Source organism: Sebastes umbrosus, chromosome 6, assembly GCF_015220745.1.
Source record: "Sebastes umbrosus isolate fSebUmb1 chromosome 6, fSebUmb1.pri, whole genome shotgun sequence".
Lineage (NCBI taxonomy): Eukaryota > Metazoa > Chordata > Actinopteri > Perciformes > Sebastidae > Sebastes > Sebastes umbrosus.
Genome location: NC_051274.1, coordinates 26,551,568 through 26,577,946, shown reverse-complemented (window position 1 = coordinate 26,577,946; position 26,379 = coordinate 26,551,568). Strand labels below are relative to the sequence as shown.

The window sequence follows — 26,379 nt, the reverse complement described above, 5'->3', positions numbered from 1 at the left end:
GGATACGCTGGGATGCTGCCCAAACAGAATGCTGACAAGGACCGAATCTTTCCCGTCACACACATTATAGTAATTAACTCTGCATTCAGAGGGTAAAAAAGGTGGTCTTTTGTGAGGAAGAGTTTGAGAAGAATGAAGGTCGATGACTGTTGCACTCAGCCTTTTGGATATCAGGCTATAAATTCTATGGGGATCACAAATATAAACTCATTTCTTCAGCTTTAAGTTAAATGAATTATTCAATTCATGTTCACATTCAGATGAGTTGAAAGGGTTGTTCTGTCACGACTTCCACGGGGCAAAAAGCAACTGAGAAGAAAGAGAATAAATAAAAAAAGCGAGAGCAGCTTTTCCTTATGCTTCCTGTAGTGTATTATTATTTATTATAGCAGTAAATAATTACATTATGCTCTCTGTATTTATGAAGCAGTCACATAGATGAGAAATCACCTGTGGTTCTGGAAACACTTACCAACGCACATATTTCTTCCTCCCCTTCCTAAATGATTGTGATTTGGAATAAAAGCTTCGTTCAGTTTCTCCATAGACGAGGAAGGAAAGAAGAAAAACAACCACAAGCCATTTATTATTCTGTGTTTTTCCCTTCAACTCATTCCGACTTGCTCCGAGGCACTCTGCAGTACAAACAAATCAAAACCCAGACTCTCTTTATAGCTTAATTTTAAAACCCAGCGTGTGTTGTGTGAAAGGTAAACCACCATTTAATCCACGCATCCAGCTGGTGACACTCGTTCCAGCAATCCTGCAACATCCCCGGTAATGTGTTCGTTCTTCAACGGGATCATAAGGTGGTTTCTGAGGAACATATCTTCAAATGCATGAAACATGGACTGTTATTTTGCATGAACTTTTGGAATAAAAAACCTGCTTGTAACCTTTAATTTGACACAAAAAGATAGGACTCAAGTTACTGATCTGCTGCTGGATATTGTTCTTGTGTGTATATGGTTTAATTATAGTTTAATTAATTCCACATACAGAAGAAAGAAATTGACTGCATTGACAAAAAAATTGATCAATGACAGCTTTCATCTGTTATTTCAATTAACTTATAACTCTACACAACAATTATCTTTGTTTTGTAGCTCGCCATCTTCGTCTTGTTTTCAGCCTAACATTGGCTGTTGCGAGGCTAACCTTAAAGATACAGTGTGTAGGATTTGGCGGCCTCTAGTGGTGTGGTTGCAGAGTGCAACCAACTGATTAACCCTTCACTCACTCCTCCCTTTCCAAGAGTGCTAAAACGTGGTAACGCCGTTCGCCTCGCACAGAGGCCATCCTGACCATAATAACACTACTTTATAGGAGCAACGTAAGTCAGACGGCAGTTTTGCACTCTGCGGCTCACGTTACCGCAGTTTTATAAGCGTGTAGGAGAGCTACGGTGGCCTTCAGGTAACATATAAAACACTAAAGGCTCTCTCTAGAGCCAGTGTTTGGTTTGTCCGTTCTGGGCTACTGTAGAAACATGGCGGACTCCGTGAAGAGGACCCGCTCCCTTTGTAGAAATGAAGGGCTCATTCTAAGCTAACACAATGATTCTTACTTTCAGGTGATTATACACGAATGAAAACATAGTTATGAATATTATATTTAATTTCTGCTAATAGATCCCCCGAAATGTTACACACTGTTCCTTTGAAGCAGTTTAAATGTACTCTTGGCGTCACTGGAGGACACCATCAGTACAGAAAAGAGTAGAAAAGAGCCAAAACAGTGGTTTGACCCTTTAACTAGTCAATGAGAGGAGCAAAAAACGCTATTAGTGCCTCTTTCCTGATTTGTTCCAAGAGAAGAGGTGAAGCCAGAGGATAGGGCAGACAACAACAGTCTCCTCTGTTGCTACCTCTGGACTCGGGCAGTGAAAGTGCTGATTGAGGTCCACCCCGCCAATCAATCATTCAATCAACCATTCACAGCTGACCAATAGGGTGTCCCTGCCCCAGCCTGTTGCTTGGAGTGAAGTGGAGTGCTGGCACGTTGCTCATTTTAATCTCCTTAAGTATTCGCCCCCCTTACCCCCTCAACAGTCGCGTCAATGAGTCAGTCTGTCAAAGAGATCGATTCTGGTGTTGCTGGTTTCCCGATCACTGGATGAGAAACTGGATTCCACAATTCATCAGTTACCTCATGATAGCAGATTGAAAAGAGTCCTGCCGCTTGGAGTCCTGCCATTACAGTCTGGTACTGTAGAAATGACAGATGTTGGTGGTTATTTTATTGCCTCCCAAGGCCAATTTCTAAGTGTCTTTTGCTTATACTGTGGTCAGATATTGGCCTTAGTGGGGCAGCTAAGCTGAAATATTCATATCAATTGTGCGATAAAAGCAACACATTCGGCACAGACGTAGGTTTATATGTTATGAGAAGATATAGATATCGGGCCACTACAAATAGGTGCTAGATATTCCTAATTATTGCAGATTTTTCAACAGGAGAACTATACATATATATCAATATATCACACACTAAGGAATGCACTGCTTCAATTGTCTACATTTACCATCAGCACTGATTGGACATCCACATAAAAGTGACAAATTTCTCTTTTAAATGCAAGTTTAAAAGTCATGCGGGTGAAAGATCTGAAGCGATAGTAAGTTGACCTTTTGTTCTTAAATTGTCTTCACAGTATCTTGTTCCCAAAGGACAAGAATGAAAATCCATGCTGTCCATGATCTCTCTGTCAAACAGCAACAGACTGAGAATGAAAAATGGCATTGGACTTTAAACTCCAACACTAGGCCCTGCCAAATCTATCTGATGACTGGTTTTGTGATTTATGTGTAACATTTAACAACTCTCTCACACACATAGCAAAGATGGTGGAGCACTTATACTACATTCACATTAGCGCTTTTTCACCTTGTTGTTGTATATTCACTGAAGTGTTAATGTTAGACAGCATTGGCATTATTAACCAACAGGTATGATCTAACAAGCATTTCTCAATAGCTCTTAGAGTTACGGAGAATGACTTTATGCTCTCTATGCTGGTGCAAAGCCAATATCTGACTGTTTGTCACTTAGCTGGGCATTCCCTGTGGAGTGCTCGCTTTCCGTTTTTCATTGCTTCGAATTAATTCAGCATTGTTACATTTAAGGGCCTCAGTTCTCACTTTAACTCTGTAATTTCTCAGAGGAAAGCTTTGTTCTGTCTCTTCAAGGTCTTCAGAATTATGTTTTTGTCAATTTTCTGCTCTCTGTTTACAAGTTACGTGACAAATAAAGATCAACGTTGACTTCTGGTTTCACACGGGACACGAACAGCGGTCTCCTGCAATGAAGGTCTGGTGTCTTTTTGACCCACCTATTCACCCCGACCTCCTCCCTATGCAGCGTTTGTTGCTTTTTATACCTCCTGATTCACGATTACGTGGATTACATATGAATTGATTTTGTGGGATATATACAAATTACTGTGCATTACTTTTCGTAGGTATAGCTATGATGTATGAGCTTGAAAAGGCCATGCCTGTTTTTAGCCCCCTTAGCTGGACTGAACAAAAAGTGTCACCAAAAGAGGGAAAAGTGTCTGAAAATGAAAACTAATAGCATTATTTGTGAAATGTGAAAGCTGAAAGAAGCTTATAGAAGAATGTTTTTTCTCTCTATCTTGTGTAGCTGCTGCAGCAGCACCACTTTGTCTCTTTGCTCTACGCTGAGAAAGACGCTGCACAGTATATACACGCAGCTCTGAACTTCTCTGGCTGGGTTTATTCATCTCTATAAAGTCTGGCCTCAGAGGGAGACACTTGGCATTGGAACAGAGAGTGGACCTTTTCCCAGCGGAGGAGGGAGTGAAACGCTGGCTGGAGGCTGCTATCTGACCGACTTTGTTGTTATTGTTGTATGAAAAGGGATTTAATGCCCTTTTCTCACTTTGTTTTTCTCAAACTTTCTCTTTCTCTTTAACTGTTAAATATTTGCTACTGTTGGTGTTAATGCCGTTTTGTCCTCGCTGCTGTTGTGGTTGTTGCTGCTGCTCTATTTAATGATAATGATACTATAAGTCAAATGAAATATGACAAAGGTGAGTGTTTGAATTTGGAGAACTGAAAATAAATTATTTCAGCTGCTCTTGGACAGTGCAAATGAAGAAACCTCCCCAAATGCAATCTGGCAGGGAAACAGGGAAAACAAGGGAGCATATAAACAGGGTATAGATAAATAACAAAATCAGGGGCAGGTGAGTAATTGAGGGCAAGTGAGAATAATCAAGGAGGCGGGAAAAACACACAAAAACAAGAAACTCAAACATGACACATGAGGAGTGAACTTATCAAGATAAAACAGGAAACACTACAACTAAATGCTGGGACCAAGACCACGACATAATACTGCCTTAAGGCCTCGATCAGCTGATTTGGAGCTTTAATTATGTTTATTCCCAAACAAATTGTTCAATTAATCAAGTGACGGCAAACCAACAGACACACAATGAATCTGGGCCCACTGGAGCCCCTTGGGTCTATAGGGCCCCGGGGCTGTGGCAGACAATCACAAAACATCCAAATGCCATGTTTTTCCATTAGATGAGTACAGTGGATTATAAGAAAAAAGAAAAAATTGTCAAAAATGCCCAATTCATAATGTTAAAAATAGTTTAAAAACAAATCTTATATCTGCACCTGCACCACCTGCAGACCTGCAGGCTGCAGCAAATGATAATCACTTGTTTATTGGCTCCTCTTGGCCTAAATTAACCAAATTTAATTTAAAGGTCCCACATTATTCTCATGTTTACATGCTGTAATGTAAAAAAAAACACCTTTATTTTCCTCATCTTGTCTGCCTGAATATACCTGTATTTACCATCTGTCTGAAACGCTCCGTTTTAGTGCATTTCAACGGAATTGCAACGGAATTGCGTTGTTAGGCAACAGTTTGGGTTCATGTGTACTTCCTGTCAGCTGATGTCATTAACATACACTGCAACCAGGAAATGAACTGGGACACATTTAGTATGTTTACATTTAAAACTGAGTAATGGTCTACATATTGTAGATTTGTGACATCACAAATAGACGGAAATCCTGACAGCTTGTTTCAAAGGCAGCGTTTCTGGATACGGGCTGTGTGTATATCTCCATGGATTGAGCGTTATGATACTTTAACTGAATTTATATAGCACTTAAACCTCCTTTATGATACAAAAGACATGAAAAGCTCACTTCTTACAATATGGGACCTTTAAATGTTGCAGCACATTTTGACATATCCTGCTTACAGTTTTTCTCAATTGTTTACACACAAATATTGGTACTTGACACACAATGACCACAACATGTAACTCATGCACCAACCCCCTGAACCAATTCTGCTAAACTACAAGCACAATTCCTGCTTTACACTCAAATTGCAGTTCTAAAACACACTTTTTTCAAAACACTACACACAATTCTCTGCATTTGGCACAATTTTCATGAAGAAAATCTCGTTTTCACAAGGAACACACTGTCATTCAAAATTCTAAAGTCAATTGCCCTACTATGTACACTGACTCATCACATGGGCAAACACCTGTCACACAGTGTTACAATTAGCAATCAGAGCTTTAGCATAAAAGGGCAAACATTGCTTGTGATGTGGATGAGGTGCTGTGGCCAGACCGAAACAGAAGAGAGGATGCAGCATAGTTTTTTTTTTCGTTTTTTTTTACTGTAACTGTATACAGTAAATTCTTCTGTTGTTTTGTATGTAGACCACTGTATGTGCAACTTTGTGTTGGTTGGGATGTACACTGTGTACATTGTTTTTGTGGGGAAAATAAAATATATTTGTTACCGTGTATTTGTGTGTTCTGAGTATAAAAACAATATTCTAAAATATTTTACAACACACTTATGTATGTACTGTCTGTAGTAAGTGTAACACTGAACAAAAAAAAGGCCTAAGTCATTATGATGAATGGAGAAGAAGTGTTTTCCATTCATCATAGTGTTTTACATTGAGCACATCAGTGTTCAACTGGTTCTTATAAATGTCTATTCATATGATGGTTTGTGTGTGTCATTTGAAAACAAAATACCATTTTGAGAAGAAATAACATTGTTTTGAATGTAAAGTTTCATTTTGCAGGAGAATTGAGGGGTTTTGCCCATTGTGTGTGTGTTTTTTGATTTGTGTGTAGAGTTCTGAGAGTATGAGGCATGCTTTCAGAAAATGTGTGTAAACAATTGAGAAAAACTGTAATAACAAACAAATGGGTCTAAAAATATAACATTTTTGTCTCTCTATTGGAGATTTTACATACTTCACCTAAATTAAATATGATGTGCAATAATATTGCTCACTAAATCTTTGATATATCACACTCAAAAATGCTTATAACAGTTTAATTTATTATATTTAAATAGCTTTTCATCCAATGTGTTAGTTCTGTCAGAACATCATTTCTTTTTCATCTCCTATAACTTCTATAATACACACAAGGCCTCTACAGTAGCCTGTCCAGATGTAGTCAACCTCCAATATATATCAAATCCAACAAACAGCATAAAGGTTTGTGCACCACCAGGAGGAACTCATTGTGGGTAAATAGTGAGAGTACCAGCGGGTGTGTAACACCACGCAGTGTTTTTGGACACGTGATGCTCCGGTGCAGTCGATCCCGACGCCTCGTGCTCGTTCACGCCACTCCTCATGCCCTTCTTCACGTGAGAAAGTGAGACGTGAACGCGCACGTCGCCTCTACTGTAGATCCCTCCCTCTTCTTCCTTCACCAAAAAGCACGTCCCCGCGTCTGTGGTTGCGCAATTCTGCTCTTCTTCAAATAGCTGTTTGTAAAATCTAATAATTAGATCATGAGGATGGTGAAATGTAGACCTTCATGCTGGTGATGGATAGTGATGCTCCTTTCCCCATTTCTGGCAAATCAACACACAAACATGCACATTTTCACATCATGCATGCTGAAGTACACATAATGTATTGTTATTTATTCTTACCATCTGTTTGTCTCATGGCTGATTGGTTATTTAGTTGAACTTTATTGCTTCATTCAGGGATTAGGAGCCTAAAATCAGTCTACCCATTTTATACGACAGCATAAATCTGAATGTAGAGAACATCACAGTAAAAAAAGAAGAAGTTATGAACAGAGAGGGAGGCAATATTGAGGGATAAAATACAGAAATATAATTGAATTATCTTTCTATTTGGGTTTATTTTCCTTATGATGATCTCCAGTTGTATATCCTAATCTTTGCTGCTGCTGCGACCCCAATTTCGCCCACGGGGGCTCATTTAACTTTGATCTAATCCAGGGGTCTGCAACCTGCGGCTCTTTAGTCCCTCTCCAGTGGCTCCCTGTGGATTTTTAAAAACAATTAGGGGAAATTAATTTATGTTTGCATTTTAATTTTTATTTATCATTGTTGTAGGCCTATGGTACGACGGAGTATTGGAGCCACATTGAGGAAAAAAGATAAATCTGAGATTTAGAGAATAAAGTCATAATATTATAAAGTAGTAATTTTTTGTGTTATTTTCTTTTTTTCTCATAAACTTCTGCCTTTATTCTCGTAATATTACGACTTTTTTTTCTCATAAAGTTATTACTTTATTCTTGTAATATTATTACTTTATTCTCGTAAAGTTATGACTTTATTCTTGTAATATTATGACTTTTTTCTTGTAATATTATGACTTTATTCTGTAAATCTCAGATGTTTTTTCCCTAAGTGTGGCCCTAATACTCCGTAGTATATTTGCTCTTTGGCCCTCACTGCATTAGACATAAATACTATATACTTAGACTATAAACTGTGTTACCTTCATCACAATGCTCAAATGTTTTGCGGCTCCAGACAGACTTTTTTATTTATTTTTTGGCCATAAATGGCTCTTTTGATAGTAAAGGTTGCTGACCTTTGATCTAATCTAATCTAATCTCGGTTTTCTCTCGCCTCATGAATGCGCGCCTTTATTTCCCATCCTCCTAGTGCGTGGCCGCGCTGCGCGCCCCCGCCATCGCGTCAGGAGGAGGCAGCCCAACTGGTCCTGAAGCTGAGGATGATGATGATGATGATGGCGGTGATGGAGGAGCAACGCTGAGTTCGCTCTCTCAGTTTTTCGCTCCCCCCTTTTCATCCATTCACCGATTATATATATAGATATATATACAAAAACATAGAGATATAGAAGCGACACCGCGCGGTTTGACCTCCTACTACCTTTCTCTCCAGCTCCCTCCCGTCTCTCCTGAGCCGAGATGGGGAACGAAGCGAGCATGGAGGGCGGCGGGCAGCCCGGGGAGCCGGGAGGAACCGCCGGGATGATGGGCTCGGTGATGCCCGCTGGAGGACCAGGAGGACCACCGGGGGCTGGACAGCACATGAAGCCGCTCAACGGAACCGCTGCCGGGGGAGGGATGATCGGAGGCCCCGGGACCGGGATGGGAATGGGGATGACGAGGTAGGAGCAGCTCGATAGTGGATGTTTCAGGAAAAGGCTTACTGGGTTTTACTACATCCCCCAAAACACGGATTGATGGACAGATTTTTAGAGATATGACATTATAAGGGGGTAATATATGGTTTCCCTCTCTCATGCATGATTCTAAGGAGGAAATAGAGCATCTGATGGTGTGTTGTTAACAGCAGAGGAGATCTCTGGAGCTGTCCAAGGTGCTGAAACCAGCTGCACCGGCTCAGTTTAACCTGTTTCCCCCCAAAAACATGGTTTGGCATTGCATGTTATAAGGTTGGCTTTACAACCCTGGTGCTCCTGTGCTCCATCATGTTAATGTGCATCATCACCTGAAAAGCATTTCTGGTGTCAGATTGTGATTTTATTCCGCTGGTGTCATGTGGTTCAGATTTTTAGAGATATGACTTTAAAAGGGTGTTACAGATGGTTTCCCTTCTCTCCTGTGCATGGTTTTGATGAGGAAATAGAGCATCTGATGGTGTGTTATTAACAGCAGAGGAGATCTGTGGAGCTGTCCGAGGTGCTGAAACCAGCTGCAGCTCATTTTAACGTGTTTCCCACCAAAAACATGTTTGACATTGCATGTTATAAGGTGGCTTTACAACCACGGTGCTCCTGTGTTACGGTTGTCATCAACTGCAAGCATCTTAAGGCTGTTTTTGGTGTAGATTGTGATTTTATTCCGCTGGTGTCATGTGCTGCTGGAGCTGGAATAGTATTTCCTCCTCCTCCTTGTGTGCGTTATTGTGCTGAATGGAGACGTGTGGATGAGAAATAATACACGCCCCTCGTTTTTTCTTCATTATCATTTATGAAACGTGACCATCATCTGGACGTTTTTTAGTGGTTTGTGCTGGAGATCAGAATCAGAATCAGAATCAGAATCAGAATCAGAATCAGAATCAGAATCAGAATCATGTTTATTGCCAGGTGTAAAATGTATACACTAGGAATTTGCTTTGGTTTTGTTGGTGCAAATTAACAGTATAATAACAACAAAATAGATAAAAACGTTAGAATAAAATAAGAATAAGAAAAAATGCAGAGCCTCCATATACGCATGGATGGATGAGAGGATAAGGGTGCTGCTGGATGTGTGTGTGTGTGTGTGTGTGTGTACGTTGAGGGGCTTGCCTGGCTATGTAGGCGCGTGTTTGCTGATGATGTGTGTGTGTGTGTGTGTGTGTGTGTGTGTGTGTGTGTGTGTAGCCTACTGTCAGCAACGTTTCCCGTTAATGACGTAGAAGAAGAGTAGAAGATGGTGCTTATATACCGACATCCCATATACCGTACCGGATCAAACCTGTCTAATCAAAGCCTTTACTGTGCCCTTATAGGGCTATATATAACATTATACCAAATTAAGCTATATCACAATTATAATAAGCAAAATTCCATTTTTAATCTCATCTCACATATTATCTGGTGTCTCCCAGTTCAACATCTACTGGATACTATAATAAGCATACCATGTCATAACATCAACAGCAGCACTGTAACATGCCACTAAATCATTATATTCCTTACACATACAACCAGATTTTATAGGAAAAAAAGGCAATTTTTTGACTTTTCTAATCCATTTCATTTCATTTATTTGTTTATTTGAGAGGGACAAAGCACGTTAACGAACATCAGAATAAAATACAAGATGTAAACATGCGGGAGTTGGCAGGATAAAGATACAAATATACAATACACACGAGTAAAAAAGTCTAAATACATTACGCAACATGTCAAGTGAAATGGGATTGCAGTTCTTATTTACCGTAATCCAAATATTTGCAGCCCAGTACTCAACATAATATGAATGTCAGTCTTTTTCAAGGGCATTACATATATGAAAATTGAATTTAATGTGTATTCAAGTACACTGGTTCGAAGTTGTTTTACCATATATATATAACATGCAATGACATAGCCCTGACCTTCCAGCCCAGTCGCACAGTTCGTGAAATAGTCACAAAATTTATGATTCGTGTACATAGATGCACATTTCAAAATTCTTTTGTGATGGTCAGCCCGAAATCAATTCATATGTAATCCACGTAATTGTGAACTGGGAAGCATAGAGAGCGGCGAACGCCACATAGGGAGGAGGTCGGGGTGGATGGCTGGTCAAAAAACACAGGACTTCACCCAGGAGACCGATGTTTGTGTCCCGTGTGAAACCAGAAGTCAAAGTTGATTTATATGTCACGAAACTTCCGTACTTAAGTTACGGCACTTCCGCTGTTATTTGAACCCAAACCACGATCTTTTCCTAAACCCAACTCAGTAGTTTTATTTTGAAAAGACTGGAGCGGAAATTGACACGTGCATCATGTGTTGCTGGACATTCATAGGAAAACGCACAAAAAATACGTTGAAAGTCGTGCTGAGCGTTAAGAAAAAAAGGAAAATCCGTGTCTACGTACACGAATAAAATGTTGTTTTAATTTTGTGACTATTTCATGAACTGCCGTGAGACTGTGTTGCAGCATCACGTAACATCACACCGTGACATACTATGAGTCCTAACATAGCTTAACATGACCTGACGTAACATCTGCACAGCTGCACAGTATAGACACACGTCATATTAAAGTACATAGCCCATGTAGAGCAAAGGCCCACATATACAGCTCCAGTCTCTCCTTTAGCTTGGCTCAGCTAACACGTATGCTACAATCCAGGAATCCCAGTTTACTCCACCACCTCATCCATAAACTCTGCAGCCAGGCTGCCGTATAGAGACCTTATCAGGGTTGACGTTTTGTGGAAATATTACCAGAGTAGGGCTTTAGCTGGCCTACAAACACACCAGGGTGTGTGTGTGTGCAGGTTATATTTAGGACACATCCCGGGTTTGATTCATGCCTCTGTAGGAGAGAAGAGCAGAGCAGCACAGGGCCTATCCATCATTATATAACACAGGGACTCAGAGAGCAGATGACAGCTTCACTTCGCCTCCGATGAACGACAACAGAGCTGAACATGATGCATTATTTCTGCATTTCTCTTGTTTCACAGTGATGTGCTCTTCTTCTTTGTTGCTTTTATCAAAATACTCCATGTAAGATGCAGCTTTCTGCACTCCGGCAAAATCGGCGCCCACATTTTCAAATCCATTCTGGATAAAAGGCGAGGTTTTTTTTCGCGGCATGAAGTGCCTCACATTAAGTATTTATAACGGCGTAATACAAGGCCATGTGAACAGATTGGATCACGTGCAGAGCGTGTTTGCTCGCCCCCCCGCCCCTCTCGCTCTCACACACTCTCTCACACTCCCTCCTTCTTCTGCACCGCTCTGCCTCGCTGCCTGCTCCCATCACTCTCTCTCTCTACTCGTCTCCTCTGCACACTCGCAGGATTTGCTTTTCTCTTTTCCTTCTCCCCTTTTCTCTCTCCATCTCTCTCTATATCCTGTGCACACTTGTAGTCTTTATTCTCTCTGAGTTTCCTTTTCTTTCTTCCTATCCTTCTCATTCAATTGCTTTCCCTCTCTCTCTCGCTCTGCCTCTAAATTAACGTACCACTCACTTATCATTTTGTGCTATTTACAATGATAATGTAAAGCCTTATGACAATGGTATTTAAAGGACAAAGCTGCCACTATTCAGATTTCTTATGGTCGACAAAACCAGCTCGTTCTTATTCCCCGGGCATCAAATACCGACGGCCGTCAACGTTTGATACAGCTGCACAAGGCACCCTTTTGCGGCGGTAGAAGACGCACCAAGCTTTCCATTAACTACAACGTAAACCCATGAACCCAGAAGCACAGGGAAAGTGCTATGGTGATATATGATAAAGAGCAAAACAGACACACAGGGCAGGTGTGAGGGGAGGTGGATGGGTCCAACAAACGCAAGGCTTTCGTCAAGGAGACCGCTGTTCGTGTCCCGTGTGTTAAGTTTCACTTTACAATCAGCTGTTCGTTCGTGCACCATCAAGTCACATTTGAACTGTAAAAAGGGAGTGATTTTAAGCCCAACCATGATGTTTTTTCCTAGATCTAACTAAGGGGTTTTGTTGCCTAAACCTAAGCAAGTGTTTTTGATTAATTCACAACATTAAGCGAAAAGAAAAGTGATGCTGAGGGGTCTTACAAAGTGTCAGTATATGACCAGTTGGGATGAGAACATGTTGACAAAAAACTAATAGAAAGAGCAAAACCAACAATGTGTTGGTCTGACAATAACCTCCCATGTCTGTGGCACTCAATCCCAAACCCATCGGTTCCTAATGAACATGATAGATAGATAGATAGATAGATAGATAGATAGATAGATAGATAGATAGTAACTTTATTGATCCCGAGGGAAATTCAAGACGTAAATATTTAAACATGCAAACATGCTTTCACGGGTGCAAATAGACACTCAAACAGGAGTAAAGAGTGCATTTTTGGGGACCAATTCAGCTGCGGATGAATACAGATTTGGTACTCATGTTTTTTAAAAGCAGTGAGATGCCTTATGTTTGACTTGAAATAAACTATAGCGCCTCTGTCTGAAACACTCCGTATTAGCTCCTGTTTCTCCAGTATTACGCTTTAACATTCAGGTCATATCGGCTATTTGGACAACATCATTTGTAGGGTTTAGGGAAACATTGTGGTTTGGGTTTAAATAACTACTTTGTTAAGGTTAGGGGAACTCTCTCACCTCACTTCCGGGAAAGAGCTTTGTCACCTGAACGTACATGTGGCCTTGGGGGCATTTACTGAAACAAGTAATGCTGTCAGTCTTCTTGACAGCACAGCCTCTGCAAATATACTGTACATTCCCTCCTTCTGAGAACATCCCTCCCCCCCCACCCTTATCTCTCTGCCTCCCTTCCCGCCCCCTTCTCAACCAATAACCTGCAGCCTATAAATGGCTCTGTCTTTACAATGAGATACAACGTAGTGCTTCGTAGGGTATGGGAGGACAGATAAGGAGAGAGAGAGATACAGAGAGTAAGAGAACTGAAGGAGGTGAATGATGAGAGGAAAGAAGGAGGGAAGAGAAGCTGGTGGAAAAAGATCAAGTGTAGTGTACTATGGGGAAAACAAAACGTGAAAGGGGAAGGTAGTGATGGGGTAGTGATTCATCACAAGGTGTATAAGACTGTTCCTCCAGCTCAGGGAGCATCCAGGGACAACCAGCAATACAAACAAAAATACATTATATTGAAAAGAGTTGAATCAGATTTTAAACATGCCTCAGAAAATACATTTCTGTTTTATCTATAATTGGTTTTCAACATTTTTCTTTTAATGTATTGTACTACCATTATAGATGTTGTACAACATGTGCAGCCCTGTCTCCTAAAAAAACAAGTTTCAATACAATGAAACTGCATTGTGAATTACGTTTCAAGGGAAACGTATTTTGTTGCAGATTATATTTGTTTTCATCACAAATGATGAATGATAGTCTGCATAGGGAGGAGCCCCTCGGCATCGGAAACCGACGCACGGAGGCACCCTTCAGCGACAGCATGTGACGGTCACTAACTCCAATGTAAACCCACCCACAACGTTATTCAACGGTCGGCGCAAGTGACGTAGTATTAATAACGTGGCAGTCCACTTAAAGCATGCGGAAAGGAGGTGAGGTGGATGGGTCAAACAAACACAAGACTTTCAACCTGCAGGAGACCGCTGTCCGCGTCCCGTGTGAAACTAAAACCCAGCGTTGACTTATTTTGGTACGTCCCTTGAGTCACATGAGCTGCTGGTCAGTGAAGTTAATGTCCATCACGACCGTTTCCTAACCCTAACTAAGTGGTTGTGTTGCCTAAACCTAACTTCCTGTGAAAACTGAAGTTTATTTTTGAAAGGACACTATGCATCTAACGAGCGTATATTGACACGCCATCCCCGAAACGTCCAAATCGCAAGAGGGGTACGTCGGTCTACAATACCGAGGGGCACTGATGTTACACACACTGTTGTGAACATGATCAGTAACTGTGAAGCGCAGCTCGATGACTTGCAACCAAATCGCGATTTATTCCCTGTACACACTTATCAAGCTGTGTGTAAGTGAGAAAGACAGAGAGAGACGACTCGTGTAGGAGAGTGTGAATATGTGAGTGTGTTGGAGAGAGAAACAGAGTGTGTGAACATTGAGTTTGTTGTATTTCTTCTTTTTTCCGACATGCTTCACACTTAAGACCAATTTTCACCTTCCAGAGAAGCATGCATGTAGGATGTGTGTTTGTGTGATACAGTGTGACTTTGTTTTTCCACCTCGTGCAGAAAAGCAGCAGCCTGTCACCGCCGTGTTCGGTGTGACTGAGTTTGTTATCGAGGCTTTTTGCTGACGGTCGTGCTCAGAGTGACGGGATTTTTGTTTTTCTCACAATCAGCATACGATTCCGTTTCTGATGTGCTGAGTGGGCTGGTCACCGGCTGCCCTTTAGTCTTTTGCTGTTGAAATCGAGGGTGAGGTCGAAAATGATCGAGTGGGATGCTGAGTAGAAGTAGGGCAACATTTCAGTTTCTATTATCAGGCCATTAAATAGCTGTTATTGGTGGTTATAAGCCCCATAGATGTGGGTCAGTAGGGCCCTACTACACCCACTAGTAGGTTGTATCATCTATTCACATGGTAGAATAGATAAAAAAGAGGTATAACAGAAAACGACAGCAACCTCTGCGTCCGTTATTTATGATAGGAGCAGAAGCGGAAGGCAGACGCTGTAGTATAGACAGCGTGAAACTCTATAAGGGGTGGAGGTCAGGGGCAATGAATGGGACACAAAACACAGGACTTTCACCTCCAGGAGGCTGAGGTTCAGATCCTGTGTGAAACCAACAATGCATACTTTTTTGTTTTTTTAACGTGAGCCACCGAGTGCAAAACCGCGGTAACCGCGTTCGCCTCGCTCAGAGGCTGTCCTTACCATAATAACACTACTTATTTTGTATTTATTTATTTATTTATTTATTTATTTATTTATTTATTTATTTATTTAGTTATTTATATATTTATTTGTTTCAAAGGTCTTTTTTACTGATTGTCAATAATGAATAAGACAGTAACTGGTAAAGAATTTTTGTTTTTCTTAACAACACTCACTCAAGAAATGTATCTAAAATTTGCTTAATAGCAACAGAAAATATAAAGGAAAAAGAAAATTAAAAAAGTAGAATAGGAAAATAAAAATAAATAAAAAGACAAAAAAAGAAAAGACTACTACTACTACTACTACTACTACTACTACTACTACTACTAATAATAATAATAATATTAATAATAATAATAATAAAAATAGGAAATAACTAATTAAATAAATAAAGCAGGCTACAGTACTTAGAGATTACTGTAGTGGGTTTCTCCAAAAATGTCAAGAAGGGGAGCCACACTTTGTAAAATTGACTCTTTGTTCCCCAGGTAGTGTAATGGATTTTCTCTAAATTCATACAGGGAATAATGTAATTTCTTACATTTACGGTTGTTGTTTGTCTCAGATGTCCGAGCGTACCTGAATGCACCAACAAGGAAAGGTTTCAGAGCAGTACCTCAATTCAACTCAACTTTATTTATATAGTACTTTAAACACAACGTTGATGAAAATGCACACAGTCAGAGACAACAAACCATTCAAGGTTTCTGATGAAAATGCACACAGTCAGAGACAACAAACCATTCAAGGTTTCTGATGAAAATGCAGCAGCAGGTTGGGTTCCGCCTTACTAAACTAAAAAAAAAGCACATTTTGCCTCAAGCTTTCTCTCTCTAATCTCATCATTGTAAATTCTGTGTCTTCTCAGTCCTTTCGTGGGGGATTTCAAACCACACAGTTGGAAAAAAACACTGTCCTGGAGATTGTAGGTTGACTTGTAGGAGCGGGATTGTGAACGAAAATAAGAGAGAATGTGTTTCTCTCTGTGGGCGTGTTAGTGTGCGGTCTTGAAAAGTGAGATTTTGATGACTTGTGTGTTTGTGAATGTGTGACAGAGTGGGCGAGAGACAGACAGAGGCTCTCTATATATTTACACGCCCTGTTATCAGGAGGACATGTTTGCGGGAGCCTCCAAATACTAAATGTGTTTGGGTGGCTGCATCGGGAGATAAGATGGCAATAAGCACAATATCACAGCCCAAGACAGTATTGGTTTTCAGCAAATAGATGCTGTCGCTGGAGCTTATGAGTGAAACCCAGAAATAAACTGAAGAGAAACGATACGGCTATCTGAGCAGGACGAGAGGTGAAATCTGTGGAATCACAGGGAAGATGCTCCTGGATAATGGATTATCTGTTGGATGCTTTAACCAGGAGATCGAAAACTATACTGCAGTCACAAAGTGAACGTGCAGGAATTTGTCCTGGTATACGTAGACTGGGATGGACTTTACCCAAAAGGGCAAGAAGTCAATGCAATGCACACTAGAACACAGGTAAGAGACACTACTAAGAATGACAACAAGCGTGGAATGAGCTAAAGACTGCATGGAGAAGTTTATAACATCTACGATATTTTAGCCACGCATTTGTTTCAGCATGAAAAGTGAATGTTTGTTTTTTTCAGCTCATTCCACAGATGGGTTGGAACTTGCCACACCCTTTAAATCTCTGTGAATGAAGGATCAAAAGTCCAGATTAGGGGAAGCTTCATGGTTTTGGCTGTCAGTCCCCTTCCAGGGCTCAGCAGGGATTTGTAACAGACACCGGTCTACTCGGCCCTGACCTCATGTAGTGAGCAGAGTGCAGCGCTGCCTGAACCACCTCAGCCAGCGCTGCAAGTTTCCGCAATGATGCCAGGGTGGAGTATCCAGACCTTAAACAGTTTTAGTCCTAAATCTAACACAGGGTCAAAAAGGAGCTTTCAAAGACTTAGGAACAGTTAATTTGGTCTCCACTATAAGGCCAAACAGAGCTCACAAAACATTACTCTGGTTTTATTTAAAGGGGTGTCCATTATTTAAACTTTTTGAGGTTTTTATATCATTCTGTAGCTTCCCAGTGGTGTTCCTTATGTATTCAAATCTGAACATACAAATTTTGGTCAAGTATGTATGTTTTTTAAAAACGTTTCCCATGTGACCTGACAGGTTTCTGCATGATGACTCTGCTACATATACAGTATATATATGCATCCTTATAGTCAGTGTATTGACGTTACCTACAGTAACTCAGATGGTGGTCGGCACGCTCCTAGTTTGGAGAAGCAGACAGGAGTAGCGGCACGGAAGCTAAGCAATGTACTGCTGTGGACGCCACGTTAGTTCAGATCTGAAAGTCACACAATAACACAAAGAAACTAACCGATCGATGCAGCGGTAGACCAGGGATTCCGGTGTTCTAAGAGATAAAATTAATAATTTTGTGAATGGAGTCTGGTGGCTTGGATGACAGCGATATAATGGCTGCAGTTCCCCGTTGGAAAGGGCTGTCTGATGGAGAGGTAAAGCTGTGAAAACATTATAAAAATAGCTTTTTTGGTGGCGAAAATATGTTTTTCTGCTGCTCCCGTCCACAGCCGCTTTACCTCGATGCCAGATGAGCCTTATCCAACGGGGAACTGAAACCATTATATCGCCACCAGACTACATTCACAAAAGCAATCATTTTAGCGTGGTAGTATACATACAACCAAAAAATCCGAACCAACCCTTTCAGTTATTTCCAAACTGATCACAGCTAACTTTGACTCAGCTAGTGCTAGCGTTCACATTATTCATAACCTTATTGATTAGCTTCGATTAGCTTACTTTGGTAACTTATGTCACTGCTTTTTGTGGCTGAGTGGGCGTTTCCTTTTGAAAAACTTGGTTTTAAGAAAGGCTACTTAGTACCAAAACATTACACAACAGAGAAAAACTATCCATAGCTCACTGATTAGCCCTTCAAGGCCAGAAAAGGGCTTTTCACAACGTAGTTATTATTCATGCTCTTTAATAACCTCTCAAAACACATCATTAAGATCAGATCTAACCGTCAGAGACCATTTATTTGCTGAGCTATTGGCTGAAACAGACATATAGTACTTTTGATGTGTCAGAAATATTCTGAGTTGGGCTTTTTGATCAGTTATATCTTTTTAAATGAACAAACTCCAATGGGAAACATTGTAATAAATCCTACCAATAAGCACTGATTGAAAATTTTTCAATATTTTGCTAACTAGATATATCAGACGATGTTTTTCACTGTATGCTAATTTTGGTTCTAGTGTGACTAAATAAAGAGTTGCACAAAGGGACACTTTAAAACTCAAGATGACACAAAGGCATTGAAATATATTTCCATCCTCCCTGCTGACCCATATAGCACTAAACAGTGTATGTGACTGTGTTTCCTCTGCTAATGACAGAAAGAGGTTTGCGTTATATAGAAGCTTTATATTAGTCATTATTTGGAAGAGGTTCAGAACGACAGTATAAATATTTTACATACATTTCCACGCTCCCTGGAGGAATTTCACAACTATTGGTTTCACACGGAGCGTTTTGGTGTCGTGTTGAGGGGGTCTTCTCACCCTGCCAAGAAATCCTGTCCGGGCGAAGCTCTGGTGTTAACAAATTGATTGACTCTGAGGCGAGCCGTGACCCGACGCACTGCGAAAATCTGCAGGGTCAACGAGCGAGCTGCACAGCTCCTCCGTCTCTGCCAGAAAACCGGCACAACAGGGGACGATTAATAAGCCGACTCTGGTCTGAACCAACTCTCCAGACACGGAGACACACAGCAGCCGGCCCTGACATTTACCTGAATACAGGTGCTCGGTCTCCCTTCGGCCTGTATTTACCGTTTTCAATCCGACATTGCAGGCTTGGATCAGAGAGGTTTAAACCATGTAAATGACCTGGCATGGAAAACAATTAACCAATAAGCCACTTCTTGTAATAATGAAAGCATTGAGAGTGTTGAGCTGCTTTGCTCTGCACTGAGCAGGAATACATAACAGCATACATTCAGTGCACAATGGCACAAAGGAACGGTCCTCAATATATCTGTCTGTAGGTCAACTACTATGTCTGCCAGACAACACTGTTTGTGTCTGAAACAAGATGTCTAACCTCCACTAGATCACACTCATACATAATGTTAGAGTTGGGTTAGGTTACTTTGAAAAGTAGACATTTACTGAATGCAAATTACATGGCTTTTTTTGTAATTAGTAACGTAATGTAATGTAACAGATATCTTCCGAAAAAGTTATTCCTCCTTTTTTCATTCATTTTCCTATGAATGCCCAACACGTGTCAATTTACGCTCGTTACATGCATACAGTCTTCTCAAAATAAACTTCTGTCTTCATGGGAAACAACTTGGTTAGGTTTAGGCAAGAAAGTTATTTAGTTAGGTTTGGGAAAAGATCGTGGTTTGGGTTAAAATAAATTGGGAAGTGGTGTTAATTAAGCATGTAACTTACATGACAAATAAATCAAGATTAACTTCTGGTTTCACACGGGACATGAATGCCAATCTCCTGGGTGAAAGTCTGGTATTTTTTGACCCACCCATCCACCCTGACCTGAATGGCTATGCGGTGTTTCCTGCTAATTATACTTCCTGGTTCACGATTATATTAATTACTTACAAATTGATTTTGTGGGATATATCAAGCCCCCAGGTAGAGCGCCGGTCGTCGATCAGGACTTTCGTAGTGGCCAAACGGCGGTACTGCAACTTCCATGTCAGTCACGTGATGCCATTGGACCCAAAAATACTTTTTCCCATAGACTTATATTGGGAAAGAGATGTCTGTAACTCAGAGGATACATTTTTTTGAGGTGAATCAACTTCCCAGTACGAACTCTAATATCCCTTATTTAAAAAATTACGTTTTTAAAGTTGTAAAACGCACTAATAGCTGAATCCAGAGTTATTTCCCTTCCTCCGTTCATGTGAGTGAGACCCAGACCGAGGCTGGAGCGCAAGACGTGACGACGGCGTGACGTTGGGACCCCGTGACCGAGTCATGTGACCGACCGGACGCTACTCCGCCATTCATCACATCTGCCAAGATCCGGGTACTTTTCCAGATGGAAGTCGAGCCATTTAGACTTCATGTGCCAATGAGCAACTCTCATAGGAATGACTGGGGCCCCGCCTCCAACGCTGTATCCAGTTCTTCTAATACATCCATGGGATATATACTGTACAAATACACAGCCTGACATACATGTTATTGGCTGAAAAATCTTTTGCTCCCAGAGCTGGAAATACAGACAAGTCATCAGTTGACAAAATGCTTTTGAAATGATTTTCACTTACATTTTAACCCTTATTTCTTTATTTCTGAGATTGATGACAACACTTGTTTCACTTTCTTCCAGCCAAATGTGGCACATGTTGAATTTGACGAATGATGATATTCTTTGCTAAAACACATCAGGTATATTTTTATGACTACTAAATGCTGATGAAGTGTATATATTTCTGTTCTTCTGTCCATATACTGTGATGATGCCCGTGGGTGAACGGCGCCCTACACTCGCTGTTTGTTTCGTTCAGTCGGGGATACATTTCCTCTGACTTTCATTTGTTTGTCAGAGAATATTATGCTGTGCTCTGCCATTTTCTCCCCGCTGCACTAGCGAAGGTCATGCCGAGTTTTCTCATTATGTTGTCGCCACCTGACAGTAAATGTTACCTGTATTGATGCTGTGGCTGAATATGGTGTGTGTGCGTACACTATGTGTGTGTGTGTTAAAGCTGAGAAGTACCTACACAGCACAGTACCTGGAACAAACAACAGTAGTACGCTGTTTGTGTGTTTTCGTGCATCACATTAGCCTTTTCCTCTTGTATTGTGAAGCCTATTGATGAATGGGTGTTTTTTCATAGTCAATAAGTTTCAACCTTTTCTATTTGTTTGTTACGGGACATTAGACTGATTTACTGCTCTATGCTTTACCCTTCAGTGTGGTTTATTCAAAGATGGGGGATGAAAATTGTTTTTCTTGCTGGAAGCCCCAAAAGAAACTACAAAACTCAGCACCCCGCAGACTCTTAAAACAGTCTTGTTCACAAACACAGACCCATGACTCTAAATCAATTAAGTTATGTCAGTAAAACATGGTGACAACATGCAGAGTTGAATTTAAACTCAATCCATTCATTTCTCCATTTTAAATTCATTAAAGGACCAGTGTGTAACAATTAGGGGGATCTATTAGCAGCAATGGAATATAATATTCATAACTACTGTATAATGTAGTGTATACACCTGAAACTGTTGTGAATAAACGTCACGAAAATACAAAATACTCACCTACGAATATTATATGTCTTAGAGCTTTTATTGTGAAAGGTAAGAACGGAAGGAGTGGACCTGGTCTGTGCTGCCTTTGTCAAGATTGAAAGGAGTAATAAAGTTTGTGGTCTAGGTTCGGACTACGGAGCCTCTGTGAAAGTACTCATAACAAAAACAACAGTTCGAAAAAATATTTGCGAATAAATCGCACAAAAAAGACATGTTTTCGTTAGCTTAGAATGAGTCCTTCATATCTACATAGGGAGCGGGTCCTCTTCACGGAGTCCGCCATGTTGCTCCGCCATGTTTCTACAGTAGCCCAGAACGGACAAACCAAACACTGGCTCTAGAGAGAGCCTTTTGCGTTTTTACGCTACCTGAAGGCCATCGTAGTTTTCCGAGACGCTTGTGAAACTGTGGTAACATGAGCCACAAAGTGCAAAACCGTGGTACCGCCAGCTGCCGTCTGTCTTGCGTTGCTCCTAAAGTAGTGTTATTATCATAGACTTTAAATAAGAAGTGGACGTAGTCACCATTATGTCACCCATTGGTTTGTGGACTGCCGTTATGAAGCCTCGACTTCGACATTTTGGCCATCGCCATCGTAGTTTTTTGCAACCAGAAGTGACACGAGAGGGTGGAGCTAAGTACAATCAAACGCTGAATAAAACATTTTTAGACTTCATAAACTGAAAACACACTGTGAAAGGGTTAAAGTTGTAAGACGAAAACACAGACAACTCCCAGACCGGACAACGCCGTGGTAGCGACCTGTCAATCACAAGGTAGCCACGCCCTAAAGCATCCCCTGCTTTATGGTTTATTTGACTCTAAATGGAACCATAATTTACTAAATGAACATCATGCTGTATTAAAGAAGACTTGAAACTAGCGATTGAGATTATAAACTCATGTTTACAATGTTTACTGAGGTAATACATCAAGTGAGAAGTAGGCTCAATTTCTCATAGACTCCTATACAATCAGACTTCTTTTGCAACCAGAGGAGTCGCCCCCTGCTGGCTGTTAGAAAGAATGCAAGTTTAAGGCACTTCTGCATTGGCTTCACTTTTCAGACCTAGAGGTTGCCCACTGGTTCCTTTTGGTAAGGATGGCCTCTGATCAAGGAGAACGGCGTTAGCCTCGGCGGCTCACGTTACGGCAGTCTTGGAAAGGGAGGAGTGAGTGGAGGGGTACTCAGTTGGCTGCAATCTGCAACCACACCACCAGATGTCGCCAAATCCTACACACTGTCTCTTAAAATACTTTGTGTTTGTTCGCTGACAGAGCTGAGCAGAGCTGAGCAGAGCTGAGCAGAGCGACACTTTCCTCTGGATGACACAGTTTAATTTTCAGCACAGTTGTGCTCTGCAGTCATTTGGACTCAGCGGGGGGGGTTTGGCACAGCGAAAGACACTCAAATGGGATGTTTTTGTTATCAGCATAAAATTAGGGAAAAATGGGATTTTTGAATTTAGGTCACTTTAGTTGATGTGTTCAAAGGTTTTCCAGCAGTTTCTCCGGCAGCTTCAAAAGGAGCTTCGGCTTCTATCGTGCCGACTTTGTCTGATTTTAAACATGAATCCAGTAACGAGCCAACCCTGTTCCAGCACGGGTAAACAAAACCTCTCTCAAGCCCCCACTTTTAGAAACATTCTCAATATGTCATAGAAAGATAAAGATGCAGTCAACAGTTGCTTTTTATACAAAATAAATTAACTAAGTGGAGCTGAAAATATAGAGAGAGTTAGAGGAAGAGAGGAAATAGAAGAAAAGAAGCAAGATGTGAAAGTAGGATGTCAGAGAGGCATTCAGTACCGTATCAGTTGGGAGTCGGTCCAATGCAAAGTTTATTGTCTGTCACAAAGAGACAAAGAGGTTTCAGGCTGTGAACTTTAGCGGTGCAGAAGGTCTATATATCTCCTACTGAAAGCAGCGCGTACCTGTGATGAAGCATTTACAGCTCTCAGCAGGTGTTTCACAACCTTTTCCTGAAAATCTCTGAGTTACTCACTAAAATAGAACCTGCATTCAAAAGTCAACATACTTTTAGAATAGGATTATTTCATTGAATCCGCCATGCCTGATCTGAGATCAGATTAGAGTAATCAACAGTGTTATGCCATTATTAACAGAACAGGGAATCGCACATATGTATGTGACTTTTACCAGAAGTAAAAGTCACATTCATATCGTACATGATCAAAATCTTTTAAAAACTTTTTTATAATTTTGTTGCTTGCAAATCATTTGTTTTTTGTTTTTGTTTTTTAATTCTCTTTTGTTTGTTATATTGCTTTTATAGTTGAGTATCTGACTACTAGTGACTACTTCACTCAGAGCAGCTGTCAATCATGACGTCTCACCCCCTTTTTACAGCATCAAATAACTAATTAAAACCAAAATTTAAACACTTGAACATACATCAGTATGATAATAACTACCTAAAGTGACAGATACCATCTTTGGGAAAATGTATTTGACCCATGTCCCATCCACTAACATGGAGGGGGCGGGATTTATGACCTATACTGCAGCCAGCCACCAGGGGGCGATCCAGATGTTTTGGCTTCACTTTTTGGGGAGCTGTCATGTCTTGCATATTTATATACAGTCTATCGTGGGAATATATGATGTTAAAAAAAATAAGAAAAATGTTTTTAAAAAGCTCTTTCCTAAAAAAAGGCCAGGAATTATACAAAACAGAAATTACAAGTGACAAATGCGAGGTGTGTTTGAGCTGTGAAATGAGCAGCTGTCTGCGAACCCTGCAGCTCTACTTCACTTTTGGTACAACACCTCCATGTTTCTCACTGACTGAGCAGTCCGTCTGCTCGTCTCTGATTCTGTTTGACAGTCCTGTATGACAGTTAATGAGCAGAGGAGAGAGAGGAGGGAGAAAGAGAGAGAGGAGAGAGAGAGAGAGAAGGAGGTAAATCCAGCAGGACATATTGTGGCTCAGCAGTTCTGTTGTGTTGAGGCTCTGCCAAGGACGGGCTGCGTATCCTCGCCGTCACACAGCAACCTCATAACTCCAGTCTCGCCCTTATTGATTTGATCCTCACCGTATTGAGACGAGACAGAGTCCTCTGACCGCTCGCTGAGTTTCATGACCTTCAGGCCTCCGCAGCCCAATTAAAAACCCAGGATCTCGTTTCAGACATCACCTGGCAATCTGGGATTGAAACCACTGAACATGATCAATGTCTCGACGCAGCCTTTAACCAACGAGTCTGATTACAAGTGAAATTAGCTTAGTGCTAATTTGTGCTCGCCAGCTGTGAGCCTCTTGGCTTATAACGTGATAAAATCAAATCAGCAGCAAATACTTCACGACTACAACCTAAAGCCTAATGGCACCATTTTCAGCTTGGCACCAATTTTTCCCATCTGTTTCTGTAGAGCATCATTTTTTTTCCTCTAATTTAATCCAGCAGCCTGTTAGGACTGTACTGCAGATATTCAGGCAACTAACCCAAACACTTTTTGAATCGTATTAGAATCATTCAGAAGGAAATAAAACGGTGTCAAGGCTGAAAATGATCTGTCACTGATGTCACTGCTGACATCCAGTTAACAAGGCAAACAACACAAATGTTATGTAATCAAATACAGGAATAAACCCGTTTAAAATAAGTCTTGTATTGACTATGAAGTCTAAACAGAAATAAATATTCTCTTGCAACAAGAACAAAGAAACAAAACGGGGACCTACGGTATAACACTTTATACGTATACTTATACTTAATAGTTATTTTTTTTTCAACAAACAATGAAATGATAATTAATAATGGTTACTAATTATTAGTAATTTCTGTTATTTTTTCATTCGTTTGTGTAATGTGGAATAATTAGTTTATAAATTATATATTGTATCATAGCTGATAGGAGATGATAACAATTACCTTCTGATTACATTAGTAAACTATTAATAACAGTTTATTGTTGCACACATTATAACATTTTATATACTATATTAAATATTTTTCAATGATAATCAAATCATTTAAAAACCTTTAAGAAATTATTTAAAAAACAAACATTACATAGATAAATGGACCAGAAAACAATTATTAACCATTGACAAAGTATTAACTTTCTATCTAAATAATGTTTACAGATGCTTTACAAAGTATTTATTAATTATTAAAAATATTAAAACTATTTGATATATCTATCTGTGTGATGTTTATAGATATTTTACAAATAATTTCTTAAAGGTTCACAAATCCTTTGGTAATTATTAACAAATAGTTAATATATAGAATAGAACATGTAATAATGTGTGCAACAATAAACTGTTAAAATAACATAAATTATAGCATTACTAATAATTAGTAAACATTGTTAATTATCATTTCATTGTTTGTTAACAGTAAAATAACTATTAAGTAAAGATTCTAGTAAAGATAACTAGATTGAGGGTAATTAAAGTGTTTATGATAAGGGAATAACAAAATAAAAATAAATAAATAAATGAAAATAAAATAAAATAAAATAAATAAAATAAATAAAATAAATAAAATAAATAAAATAAATAAAATAAATAAAATAAATAAAATAAAATAAAATAAAAATAATTCAAATTATTGAGCGTTAAAGCTAATTTTTGACCGTGGACATAGTCTGACAAAATAATCCTAACTAAAGGTCAACTGGGAACTTTGCTGTGGAGTCATTTGTGCAGCCTGTTTCATATAAGTTGTTGACTCCTCATGCTCAGTCATGTTATTACATCAATGTTC

General features: G+C 40.0%; 1 protein-coding gene across 3 annotated transcripts in view; it reads left to right on the top strand.

Moving 5' to 3' along the window:
* The first annotated feature begins 7,921 nt into the window (after positions 1 to 7,921).
* The window catches only part of bsna (bassoon presynaptic cytomatrix protein a), a 184,465-nt gene continuing 166,007 nt past the window's right edge, over positions 7,922 to 26,379 (top strand). For all 3 annotated transcript variants that reach the window (XM_037771811.1, XM_037771814.1, XM_037771810.1), the window contains exon 1: positions 7,922 to 8,439. In XM_037771811.1, the coding sequence (XP_037627739.1) occupies positions 8,237 to 8,439 (203 nt within the window). In that variant the 5' untranslated portion in view covers positions 7,922 to 8,236. The remainder of the gene's footprint in view (positions 8,440 to 26,379) is intronic.